The sequence below is a fragment of the Ichthyophthirius multifiliis genome (assembly GCF_000220395.1).
Source record: "Ichthyophthirius multifiliis unplaced genomic scaffold scaff_1120509251414, whole genome shotgun sequence".
Classification (NCBI taxonomy): Eukaryota; Ciliophora; class Oligohymenophorea; order Hymenostomatida; genus Ichthyophthirius; species Ichthyophthirius multifiliis.
The window spans coordinates 20,484-34,075 of record NW_004085897.1 but is presented as its reverse complement, the minus strand read 5'-3'; the positions used below and the strand labels follow the sequence as shown (position 1 = coordinate 34,075).

The following is a 13,592-nucleotide window of genomic DNA, read 5'->3' as shown; positions in this document are numbered from 1 at the left end:
TACAGAAATTAAAGAAATAAAACACTTTTTTATAAAAGAATTATATGAAATTAAAAAGAGATTATTTTGAATAAATTGAATTAGTGAAATAAACTAAAGATAATTATTAAAAATTAAAGAATACTAATTAAGAATTATAAGAAAAAATTAATGAACAATAGTATATTATATAAAGTCTTATTGAGGAAAAAGAAGATAATTTTATTACATTCTAGTTGATTAAATAAAATGATAAATAATAATAAACTTGTTAACTTATTTTAAGAAAGAATTTATTTGATTAATATTTGATTCATATTGAATCTGATTAAGATATTTAAATTTTAGTTGCTTAAGATATTACTGACTTTATTAAAAATGGCAATAATGAATTCTAACTTGAATATAAAGCATTCTTTTTTTATTTTATTATAAATATTTTTTTTATTATTTTATTTATTATAGGTTACTAATGGATAAAAAATTTTAAATATATTCTAAGTCTTAAATAAGGAATAATATTCTCTTATAATTTAATAAATAGAGTAAAAAAATATCTTTTAATTAATTAAGATATTCGTATATATATTTAATAAAAATAAAGGTAATATTTATTAAGAGCAAAAGTTTGTAAAAAGTTCAATAATTCTTCTAGTACTCATGAACTATAATAGCTTCTCAATTGTATATGATTAAAAATCTTTAAACGAAAAAAAACAATAAGATATATAAATATTAATTATATTTTATATGATATAAAAAGTTTCAACATTTTAATATATAAAATATTATGATTTTTAAAAATAATTTATTATATTATTCATATTATTCAAATTATTGTTTGGTAATATATATTTTTTATTATTATTATATAAAAACAATTTTTTTTAAACAAATTTTAAAAAGTAATTTACAAAAATATTAAAACAAAATATTTGTTTTTTAGAAGTAATATCACTAATTTAAATAATGTAATTTTAATTCTCAAAGAATTTATATGTTTTTCAAAAATTAATATAAAATTCAAATTCTTTTGATTTATTTATATTGAATAATAATAAATAATTTTATTTCTTTTATTATTATATAAAATATTAAAAATTATCTTTATTTTCTTATTCTTCATTTTATTTCTAATTATTCTCTTTATTTTTTAATAATTATTTGCTTTAATTTTCATAACTCTTAATTATTTCCTAATTTTATAATTTTATCAAATTAAAATTAAACTTTTAAAAACTAAAATTATTATCTAATATAATATCATTTTAAAAATCATACAATTTGTTTTATTCATTTTATTATGTATAAAAGTAATTATTTTTAATAATATTGTAAGCTTTTATATCTAAAATTTATTAGTTTTTAATGAAATTTTATTTATTTTTTAAATAATCTATAATTTTAAAATTATTTAAAATTTTATCTTGATTCGAATAACCAAATATATTATGATTTAAATTTTCTATTCTATGAACTCTATACCCATTATTTATTTAGATTTGTTTATATTTTTCTGTTTATTAAACCATATAAAATAAATATTAATTTTGATATAATTCAGCTTTAAATTAATTTTAATATTTATCTATATAATAATCTTATTAAATACTTTACATATTATTTTATAATTATTTTTAATATTATATAAATGGTTTGTTATTTATTTAAGGTATAATTAGCTTTTTATAGTTTTATTAATCAAAGAATTAATGTTTTAATTATTTATGTTAATAATAATCTTTAAAATTATTAAATTTATTTAAAATTAACTCTTAAGATTTTCTTTTTACTTAATAATTAATTTTTTTTGCTAAATATTTTCTGTTAATATTATTTAGTTATTAATTTTTTTAATTCAAATAGTAATAAAAATGTTTAATATCAAGTATACTTATATTTACATCATTTTCTTCACATATTTTATCAAATTCAAAGTCGAATTCTTATTCGTTTTTTTAATTTTAATTTGAATTAATATTTTTAAAATTTTTATCAATAAAAAAATTATTAAATCGATTATTAGCTATATCTCTTACACTACTTATTAAAGGGCTTTTTTTAATTTAATGCATTTCTAAATTTATTTATATATCATTATTTTATGTATTATTATAATTTTTCTATTTCTTGTTATTAACATCTTTCAATTCTATAGATATGGCTTATTTATTTTATTTAGTTTAATTTTTTAGTTAATCATTTTTAGTTTTGCTTATATTTTAATTTTTATTATATACATCTGATTAAATTTTATGTAATTTTATTTAAAAATTATCATTTTAAATAAACTTATTCATATTAGGTTCTGATTTGTTTTTCTTTTTATGAGTTTTATACTCTTCTTTATCATTTATTATGATTTTTTCGTTAATTAAAGTATGTTTTTCTTATGAATTTTTTTTAATATTATTCGTGTTTTCTGAAAGTCTTTTTTCAAATTTTATGGAATGTAAATCATCTTTGGATTTAATTAAAATCTTTCCTTATTCCTTTTAATTATTTTTAAGGATTAAATTTTATAGACTATTTTTATTTTTTATATTTAGCATAATTTTTGATTCATTATCTTTTTATTACGGAGATCTAAGAATAAGAATCCTTTTATTATTTTGATTCAATTATTTATATAAATTGTTAATAATTTCTTTATTTTAATTGCAATCATGTCTACTTTATTTTTTTCCTTAAGTAAACTTTAATTAACTATTTCTTGTTGGGCTTTTATGTTCTACACTAATAGAACATTTTTTTTTAAATGATTTAATATTTTAATCTTAAATTTGATCAATATTATTACTTTTATTATTACAATCTATTTTATAAAAAAATTAAATTCAAAATAATAAATATAGTGAGTGTGTTTATTAATTTTTTACTAAGAGATTATTAGTTTTACTAAACTCTTCTATTTTAATATAATTTGCTCGATAATTAGATTTTTACAGTTGTAAAAAATTTAGTTTAAGTAATTACCTATTCAAATTATTTACTTTTTTGAGAATCCCCTAGTTTGAGTTATTAAATCTCAATATTTTCCTTTAGAATTGTATTACAGAATATATTCCATTCTTTTTCTTTAAATTAATTAAAAATAATTATTTTTAAAATAAATTACTTAAATGTCTATTATTCTATATGATATCTTATATTATTTAATTTTCTATACGCAAAGTTTCAATTAAATCAGCAATTTTTATAATGTAGCCCATATTTGGTTTTCTAATGATTGCTTTTTTGATATTTGGGCATTATAAATTTATATTAATTGTATTTGCTATCAAATATTTACATATATCAATATCTCTTACAATCTTTTATTTTAATATAAAATAATATTTATATATAAAAATTTTGTATTTTTATTTTATTCACATATATTAATAATTTATAATTAGCTGAATTATGTTAATTAACAAATTTCGACAAATAAAAAATTATATCATAAACTAATTAATGTAAAATATTGTTAAATTAACATGAAAAGAAATAAAAAAGTATTATTTAAAAATATTCTTAAGATATTAATTAATAAGTTATTTAATCATAATTAAGTTTTATTAACTAGTATATTAATTCTATAAATTTTAATTTTTAAATTCCAAAAATCTATATATGACTACAATATTATGTATTTAAAATTTTATTTTAATAATTTTAGCAAGATAAAATATTTTTTAAAGATCCCATTTCTTACATAAAATATTAAAAAGATATACCTTAAATTAATTCTATAAATAATATTAAAAAATATGTATATACAATATATATATATTTTATAAATATATATATATATATATATATATATATATAATATATATTTTAACTTACTATTTTTTATTTATTCTTTGATCATTATATGTACATAATATATTTATAACTATATCACATAATACATATTATTTATATATTAAATTTGTCTATGAAAAGCACTTTATAATTTTTATTGTATTTTAAATAGATAATGCTATTTAGTAAAACTATTAAAAATAAATATTTGTATAAATTTCTTATATTATATTTTTTATTATTATATAAGATATGTTTCTAAATTAATATTCGTCTTGTGTTTTTAATAAATGCTTTATCGTTTCTTAAAGAAAATATTTTACCTTTATACACATTAAATCTAAATAATCTTAATTATATTAATTGTAATTTTTGAATGTATAAAATAATATTTATTCTAGAGTTTGGGCAACTATTTCATTATCTATACTTTGCAATATATTTTAAGAAAAATCATTTTCTTGTAATATATATTGTTAAATCTTTTTTTTTATATATTTAATTTTACTTTTTTTTTTTATTTACTTTTTATGGTTTAATATTCATTAATTACTAAAAGATTTATCTAAAACTATATTATATACATGTATCAGAAATATTATCTGATAAAAATATATTAAAAAATAAAGGAAATATATTTTCACTTTATTAAATTCCATTATATTTTACATATTATGAACTAGTTATTTTTTCATCACTTTCAATATTTGAAAAAGTGTTTTATTTAACAAGTTTTTCACCAAAAAATATAAATATAAATTCTTAATTATTTTCCATGCAAAAAATATTTATTATATTTTACAAAATCCTATTTTTTATTTATTTAATAAAATAAAATATTTTAAAAATAAAAAAGGATTTAAATGATTGATTTTAATGTTTTTTTTATATACTCCTATTATTTTTGATTTTCTTGACTTTAATTCTATTTATAGTTTGAAATGAATTTAACCATTTTTTTTATAAACTCAGTTTAATATAATCTAAGTTAAACTTTAATATTTTTGCGCAATTTTAATATTAAAAATATTACATTTATAGCGTTTTTTCATCCTTTTAATTTATTTATTCTAAAAGATCAGGTTATAAAAAAAAAAATTAAAATTTTCAGTATTTATATAATTATTTGAAAAATATTAAATTTCTGTCATTATTTTGTTATATTTTATTATTATAAAAATTTAGAAACAAAACAAAAATATGTTTTGGATAATAATTAATATATTTAATTAATGCTAATTTATTTTTTTATATTAAAAAAAAAAATATATTATTTTATATTTATTTATAATATTTTATGATATATATATATAGAAATTATTATTTTAGTCATTTAAAAATTAATATAAATTCTATTTTATTTTCCTATAAAATTATATTTTTTAGTTATATTATAGTAAGAATTGAATAAAAAAAAATTAGAATTTTTTTTATTTTATTTTTTCCATTTTTTGTAATAATGGAGAATAATTAATTAATAAATTAAATATCAAAAAATAATTAATATATTACTATTCTTATATATAGTAAGTATTTTTATATATATTAAAACATTTTTATATTTTAAATTTATTTATTAAAAGTTTTTAACTCAATATAATGTACATTTATTTATAAAAATATTAATAATTATCTCTAATTTAATAAAAACTGGAAAAAATGATTTATATTATATTTTTTTATTTTATAAAACATTCATCCTTTTAATTTTTTTATTATGGAGCCTATAAAAATCGATATTATACTAAGAAAAATTAAATTCAATAAAGATATTCCATTTTATGATGCTTTATTAGTAAAAATAAATATATTTTCATTATTTAAAAAAAAAAATTTAAATATATATATATATTTTTTATTTTAACTATTAAATATATTAAATTAATAAATAAAAATAAAATAATTGATTTAATGAAAAAATTAATAATATGAATTACCTTTATTTTACATTTTTAAATTAGAAGATTTTTCAATCCTATGAACAAACTCTAATTTGTTGATTTCAGATTTTAAATCCTAAAGTTTTTACATTTATTCATTTATATTTTTGCCAAATTATTATTCTCTTTTATATATATATTCATATTTATCTTTCCAAAAAATAATTTATGATTAATTATTATAGTTAGACTAATTTTATTAAAATCTATTATATAAATATTAATAATTTAAAAAAAAAAAATAGAATTGCATATTAAAATCTACTTATCAAGAGTTATAAAATTTGAATTTTTTATGTCTTTTTTATTTTAACCTAATGGGCTTTCAAATTCTTCATTTTTAATTAATAATAAATCTAACCTTTAAATAATTATATATATATTTAATAATATATTAAAGACGAAAATTTTTACTAATTTGTTTTTGATTATTTTTATGTTTATTAAAAATCATAATCATGATTAGTTTCTTTTTGATCACTATAATCCTTTTCTTTTTATTTTTAAAAAATATTGCTTAATACTTTCTTTTATATAAATTTTGATTATAATTATTATTTTTATCATTATAACCTTAATTTTTAGTTAATTATTCAAAAACATCTAACTTAGAACATGTTAATTATTTGTTTTCCTATTAATTATCAGATAAATCGAATTGTTCAGTATCAATTAAACTTGTTTATTATTTCTAAATATTATCATCAATTTTTTAATTCAATTATTAATATTCGATATTTTATTTTTCATAAAATGCAATTTATTATTAAGTTTAATTTGCAAATGATACAAATTAAGATTATTAATAATGTTATACCGATAAATTTTAGTTTTATTGTAATTGTTGGGCTTTGTAATTTCTTTCAAACATACTTTATGATAATTCGAAACTTGCAAAAGACTAATATTCACAAGTTGAAATTTAGAAATTTTTATATTAATATAATTTATTTTAATCAAAATAATTTTAAATATGATTTTTGTCAATAATCTTCTTTTTTAAAAAAATAAATAAAAATATATTGCTAAATATTTATACTATTTCATTTTGTCTAATAAGCGAATATTTCAAACTTATTTTTTAATTAAAATTACCATAATCAAATTCCTTTATTTATTAATTTTTTTATTTATATAATTTTATTTATTTTATTTTTACTAATTCAGTCTTTATTCTTATATTTAGTTCCTATTTTGGATTTATATATCCATATTTAGGTTCGAAAATAAAACCGTTTTCTATTTAATCGAACTTATTTTTATTAAATTTTTATAAAATATATAAGTAAAATCAATAAATACTTAAAATAATAGAAATATTGCTGTATTATTTATAATTTTTAAATTTGATGAATATTCGTTGAGTATATTCTAGTCTTTTAAAAATTCTATAGTATCATCAGGATCAAAAATCAAATTCCTTTATTTATTTAAAATAATTAAATTATAAAATAAAAAATTATTGTACTCTTGTTATATTTATTAATAAGACATTTTGAAAAAATAAATATATTATATTAAATATATATATATATATATTAAAGCTTAATTTTATATATATTAATTATTATTGCAATTTCTTATAATATTTAAAAATAAAATAAAAAAATATTTTTTTATATTTTAAGAATTTATATTTATAAAATAACTTATATAATATTTATTTTTATTATAAATTAAAATATTTGAATTTTTAATAAAAAAAATTAAAAAGAATTTAATTTTTTAATTATTATTTTTAAAAAAATATAGCGAACTTAACCATCATCAATCATCAAATTTTTTATAAAAAAATAATAAAAAATACAAATTAAATAATTGTAAAAATGTCTAGTATTTAAAATCAAAAATAATATATATAAACATTATAAAAGAGATAAAGAAGTTTAAATTATGATATTTAAGAAATATAAAAAAGCAATAAGAAATATAAAAATAATAAGCATTAATAACATAACAAATCAATAACAATAGAAATCGAAAGTGACAAATTTTAAAATATATATGGAAAAAGTTTTTAAAAATATAAGAAAAATATAGAAAGCAAAAATAATGAATTTGATATATCGGAAATAGAAAGAAAAAATATGAACTATATATATAATAATGCAAATAATAATACTAATTAAGATATAAATAATAATACTAATTAAGATATAAATAATAATAATAATAATAATAATAATAATAATAATAATAATAATATTTATAATAATCATTTGAATTTTTCTTGTTATAGAAATTCTAATTAATTTAGATATAAAAATTTTGAATCTTCAAGAATTTAATTATTTGATTTTTCTTGCGAAAACTAATAAAACGTTTATAATAAATAGTGTTAAATTTTATAAAAAAATAATTAAAATAATTAATGTAAAAAATAATTTACATAATCAAAAAATATAATGTAATAAAATAATATTTAAAATAATCAATAATAATATAATAATAAATAAGATTATGATAGTAAATTTAATATTAATTAAGATAATGATTGTGTTAATATCAATAATTACAATTGTTATAAAAATTATAAATATCATAGATACAATATTAAAAAAGATACATAAAAAGAAAATATCAATAGTTAATAATTATAAAATTAAAGAAATTCTTTTGAGTATAATTTTTCTTAAACAAATCCCTATTTAATTTCTATAAATACTTCTAAATATAATTAGTCAAATATTTGTAATGTTTCTTAAGATATATAAGATGTTAAAATAAAATATATTGATAAATTTTTACCTAATTAAAAAAAAATAAATAATAATGCACTTAAAATACTTAAAAGTAAAATTCTATAAAAATAAAAATAATAACTATTTGAATGTAGTTAGTTTTTATATAAAATTAAAGATGAATTAAATTAATTATGATTTTATATATTTTAATTATAAGGTATATTTAATAAAATATATATTAAATAAAATATTTTATTATTGTTTGTCCATTTTGTTAATTATTGAAAAAAACAAAATAATGTTTATATGTTTTAATAAAAAAAATCTTATTTATTAAATTTATTATTCTTGAAATTTAACTATTAAAAATAAATAAATAAAAATTATTAAAAAAAAATATGAATTAAACTTAAAATAATGATACCTTTGAAATAACTTTAGCTACAAACGATAATTAAATAAAAGAACTAACAGAATCTAAAAATCTAAAAAAGTAACTTCTACAAGAAAATAATATATAAGAATTAGATAATGTAAATTTAAACAATAAAAAATAAATTTAAATAAATGATTTTAATATATAAAAATATTACAATTTATATGTTTTTTTTATATTATTATAAAAAAATATAAATCTAGTAATTAAAGTGGTATTAAAAATTATATTAATATTTTTTTGGGATTAAAATTTCTTAAGAACATAGAATAATAAATATTGATGGAACAGTTAGTCCCCCGAATTATTTCAAAAATATTATAAAAAATTAAAAATATACAACAATAACTTTAATACCAATAGTCCTATATAATGAATTTAAATATTTCTTTAATCTATTTTTCTTATTAATAGCTATATCTTAATTTATACCAGTTTTAAAAGTAGGTCTTCTATTTAGTTATGTAGCACCTTTATCATTAGTATTATTTTTAACTATATTAAAAGAAGCATATGATGATTATAAACGTTTTAAAAGAGACAAAGAAGCTAACAGTTAAGAATATATGTATAAAATATATATAAAAAAGTATTAATTTTTTTAATAAAAATATATAGGGTAATATAAAAAGAAGGATAATTAATTTCATTAAAAAGCTCAGAACTGAAAGTAGGGCATATAGTTTAAGTTTAGGCAAATTAAAGAATTCCTGCAGATATGATACTTTTATCTACAAAGTAAAAATTAAATTGAATAATTTTAGTATAGAAATATTTATTTTTATATTTATATTAATATCAATCATAAAAAAAGGCAAAATCATTTTAATAAAGCCTTTTTTTATAAGATTAGATTATTTAAAATAATATAGAAAAAATAAAAAATTGCAAATTTAATAAAAAAATTATATATAATTAATGTATAAGTATATATAATTATATATTTATATATTTATATATTTATATATTTATATATTTATTATTTTTTAAAGTGATATTTCAGGAGATGTATTTATAAAAACAGATTAATTAGATGGTGAAACTGATTGGAAATTAAGAAAGCCTGTTTTTAAAAGTTAAAGTTTATTTCATTAAAAAGGTATATAAGGTATTTTTGAATCTAAAGGTGAATTTTAAATTGGAGCTCCTATTGAGAACATTTATAAATTTTAAGGATTATATATATGTAAAGAATAAAATTAAAATTTGAGAGAATGTTTGAGTTTAGAAAACAGTTTATGGTCAAATACTGTACTTGCATCAGGTAAAATATGGGGTATAGTTATATATACAGGAAAAGAAACTCGAGTAGCATTAAACTCTAGAAGTGCAGTTTGCAAATTTGGTTAATTAGACAATGAATTGAATTATTTATCTAAACTTTTATTTGTTTTTATGCTTGTATTGTCTATTATTTTAGTATTTTTAAAAGGAATTATTACTGAATTCAGTACTATAGTAATAATTTTTAGATATGTTCTACTTTTGAGTAGTATAATACCGATTTCTATGAGAGTTAATTTGGATTTCGCGAAACTTATTTATTGTTATAAAATTAATGTTGATAATCAAATACCAGGTACAGTATCTAGATCAAGCTAAATTCCAGAAGAATTAGGGCGAATTAAATTTCTTTTAACTGATAAAACTGGAACATTAACTTAAAATTATATGATTTTTAAAAAATTGTCACTAGAATAAGGTGTTTTTACTTCAGAAGAAATTTCTTTTATTTCAAATGTTGTAAAGGAATAATGTGAAAAATAGTAAAAAAAAAAATTAATAAATAATTAATTATATTTTTTTTATAGATTAGGACCGATGTGGGATATTCAATAATTATATAATAACTAATAGAATGATTAATAATTTAATATTAATAATAATAAAGTAGGAAAAATTAAAAATATTAGAAGAGATAAAGATGCTATTTTAAGAGATTTAATTACTGCTTTGGCTGTTTGTCATAATGTAATACCTATTTATGAAGATGGAAAAGATAAAAATTATCAGGCTAGTTCGCCTGATGAGGTTGCGTTGGTTAAAATAGCAGAAAGTATGGGTGTTTCATTAGATAAAAGAACTTAGGAGTTAATAACATTAAAAAATGGTAATGGAGATTATGAAAATTATAAAGTTTTAGCAAATTTTCCATTTTCTAGTGAGAGTAAGAGAATGGGAATCGTTGTTAAATAAATAGAGACTAATAGATACATTTTTTATTTAAAAGGAGCTGATACAATTATGAAAAGTAAAGTAAAAATGTTTTATTTATTAATTTTATATTTATATATTTATTTAAAACTATTTAAAGATACCTGAATATTAAAGAGGTTTTTTATTAGATGAATCAGAAAATTTATCTAGTGAAGGTTTAAGAACATTAGTTATATGTTAAAAGTACTTAACTGAAAAAGAATTTAATTAATGGAATTTATAATATGAAGAAGCTCGTTAATGTTTAGTTAACAGAGATGAGAAAATATAAGAAGTATTAATTTAAATAGAAAAGAATATGGAATTTTTGGGTATAACAGGTGTAGAAGATAAACTATAAGAAGATATTTGTAATACACTTGAATCTTTAAGAAATGCTGGAATAAAAATATGGATGCTTACTGGAGACAAAGTAATATAAATATATGTATATGTATAAGCATTTGTATATGTATATGTATTTGTATATTTATAAATGTTATTTAATTTTTAGATTGAAACAGCTGTATGTGTTGCTATTTCTTCTGGTTTAAAAAGTTAATAATAGAATAAATATTTAATAAAAGAAATAGAAGACCCTTTGATTTTATAAAACGAGATTAATAGATTTGAGACCTTTAATAATTGTATATTAATTATTGATGGTATTTCTTTAAAATTGGCTATATAATCATATGAAGAATTATTTTTTAGAGCAACTTCTAAAGCCCCAGCTGTTGTTTGTTGTAGGTGATATATTTTTTTTTAAAAAAAAATATTATAATATTTAAAAAGGTGCTCTCCAACATAAAAATCTGAAATAGTTAAATGTATAAAAAAATATACAAGACAAAAAACTGCAGCCATAGGAGATGGTGGAAATGATGTCGCAATGATTTAAAGTGCAGATGTTGGCATAGGCATTGTGGGTAAAGAAGGTATGTAGGCTGCTTTAGCTGCGGATTTTTCAATTTTTTAATTTAAATATTTAAATAGATTACTTTTGTGGCATGGGAGGTAAAGTTATAAGAGAAGTTCGGTTTTATCTTAGTTTGTTATACATAGGGGACTTATTATTTCTGTTATTTAAGCTATTTTTATCATTTGTTTCTTCTTTGTTCCTATTCCGATATATAATGGTATTTTAATGTTAGGATATTCAACTATTTTTACAATGTTTCCAGTATTTTCACTTATTTTTGACGAAGATGTGGATGAAATCACAGCTATGAATTATGTTTTTTTTATTTTATATTATATATTTATAATAAAATTATATAAAGCCTCCTTTATATAAAAGTTTGTAAAAAAATAGAGAATTAAATACTAAATCATTTCTTGGTTGGATATTTATTAGTATTTATTAGGTATATAGATATAAAAATATGATATATAGATAATATATTATTATATATATTTACACATATATTTAGGGTACTTGTATTATGATACTTTCTTTTCTTATTTTTAATGATGCATTTATTTCAATTTAAACTATTACTTATTCAGCTTTAATAATTTTGGAACTTTTAAATATATTAACATCAGTATTTATATTATATATATATACATATATTATACATATTTTTTTTTTCTATATAGATTCATAAAATTCATATTGTTATGATTATTTCGATTTTATGTTCTATTGGAATATATAGCTTAACTTTAGTTTTTTTAAAAAATTATATAATTATTAGTGAATGGGATATAGATTTTATTCTTAAACTATGTATTATTGTTTTTGTTTGTTGGCTTCCCCCTTTTATATTTTAAATCATTAAAAAAAAAATTGATCCTAATGATTTTGAGAAAATAATGAAAAATAAAAAAGACAATTTTAAAATTAATTTTAAGATAAAATGAATAATATTTATAAATTATTTTATTTATTTATTTATAAAAAATAAAAATTTAATAAATAATAAAATATAAAAAGAACATAAATAATAAAAAAATCATAAATCTGATTATTTCTTATATTTTTTATAAAATTCATTACAAAAATTACTACTTGGAAATACTTTCTTTTTATTATTATTTCCTTATATTTTATAAAAATCATTAACTGGTTTTGAACTAATAAGTCCTAATTCTCCGTTAAAACAAAAGCTCATCCAAGTTAAATTACTTTGATTATTTTATTCTTAATTTAATACTAAAGGTGGGTAAAATAAGAATTATTCATATTCATTTTCTGGTAAATAGACTTTTAATAAAAGTTCTGATTAAAGGAAATCTTTATTATTATCAAAACTTAATTAATCTTTATTTTTGATATTTCCTTTTATATTTTCTGCTAATTCCTACTCTGATTCATTTAATTAAATTTTAGTGACAAAAAAAAGGTGATTTTTTTTCAAAGTATAATCAAAAGTAATCGCCTATCCGAATTAATGTTTAAAATATTAAAAATCAGCACATTTTCTATTAATGAAAGATACTAAACATTCCCTATTTTCATCTATTATACTACTCATTCCTAAAGCCACGCCTGGATTTTATTAAGAATGTTCAAGAATTATTACTCCTCGTCCTTTTTTATCTTCTTTTTTTACTATAATGGCA

The 13,592-nt window shown here is 15.6% G+C and overlaps 1 protein-coding gene across 1 annotated transcript, besides 18 other annotated features; it reads left to right on the top strand. All coding sequences in view use genetic code 6, as the record gives it.

Moving 5' to 3' along the window:
- Nucleotides 1-1,082: 1,082 nt before the first annotated feature.
- Nucleotides 1,083-1,132: a microsatellite.
- Nucleotides 1,110-1,161: a microsatellite.
- A 2,568-nt stretch (nucleotides 1,162-3,729) lies between these two features.
- Nucleotides 3,730-3,800: a microsatellite.
- Nucleotides 3,801-4,250: 450 nt separating this feature from the next.
- Nucleotides 4,251-4,297: a microsatellite.
- A 2,520-nt stretch (nucleotides 4,298-6,817) lies between these two features.
- Nucleotides 6,818-6,858: a microsatellite.
- A 351-nt stretch (nucleotides 6,859-7,209) lies between these two features.
- Nucleotides 7,210-7,245: a microsatellite.
- Nucleotides 7,213-7,249: a microsatellite.
- Nucleotides 7,250-7,609: 360 nt separating this feature from the next.
- Nucleotides 7,610-7,651: a microsatellite.
- A 168-nt stretch (nucleotides 7,652-7,819) lies between these two features.
- Nucleotides 7,820-7,924: a microsatellite.
- A 136-nt stretch (nucleotides 7,925-8,060) lies between these two features.
- Nucleotides 8,061-8,161: a microsatellite.
- Nucleotides 8,162-8,610: 449 nt separating this feature from the next.
- Nucleotides 8,611-8,643: a microsatellite.
- Nucleotides 8,611-8,647: a microsatellite.
- A 345-nt stretch (nucleotides 8,648-8,992) lies between these two features.
- On the top strand, nucleotides 8,993-12,890 carry IMG5_198720 (phospholipid-translocating p-type flippase family protein, putative; the record flags this gene model as incomplete). The annotated part of the gene is made up of 8 exons (XM_004024116.1): nucleotides 8,993-9,396; nucleotides 9,447-9,566; nucleotides 9,821-11,092; nucleotides 11,143-11,457; nucleotides 11,820-12,261; nucleotides 12,308-12,391; nucleotides 12,458-12,571; nucleotides 12,627-12,890. The coding sequence occupies 8 exons, from the start codon at nucleotides 8,993-8,995 to the stop codon at nucleotides 12,888-12,890; spliced, it is 3,015 nt and encodes a 1,004-aa protein (XP_004024165.1).
- Nucleotides 9,733-9,812: a microsatellite.
- Nucleotides 9,758-9,813: a microsatellite.
- Nucleotides 11,462-11,520: a microsatellite.
- Nucleotides 11,468-11,519: a microsatellite.
- A 29-nt stretch (nucleotides 12,891-12,919) lies between the features above and the next one.
- Nucleotides 12,920-12,954: a microsatellite.
- Nucleotides 12,952-12,990: a microsatellite.
- Nucleotides 12,991-13,592: the final 602 nt, after the last annotated feature.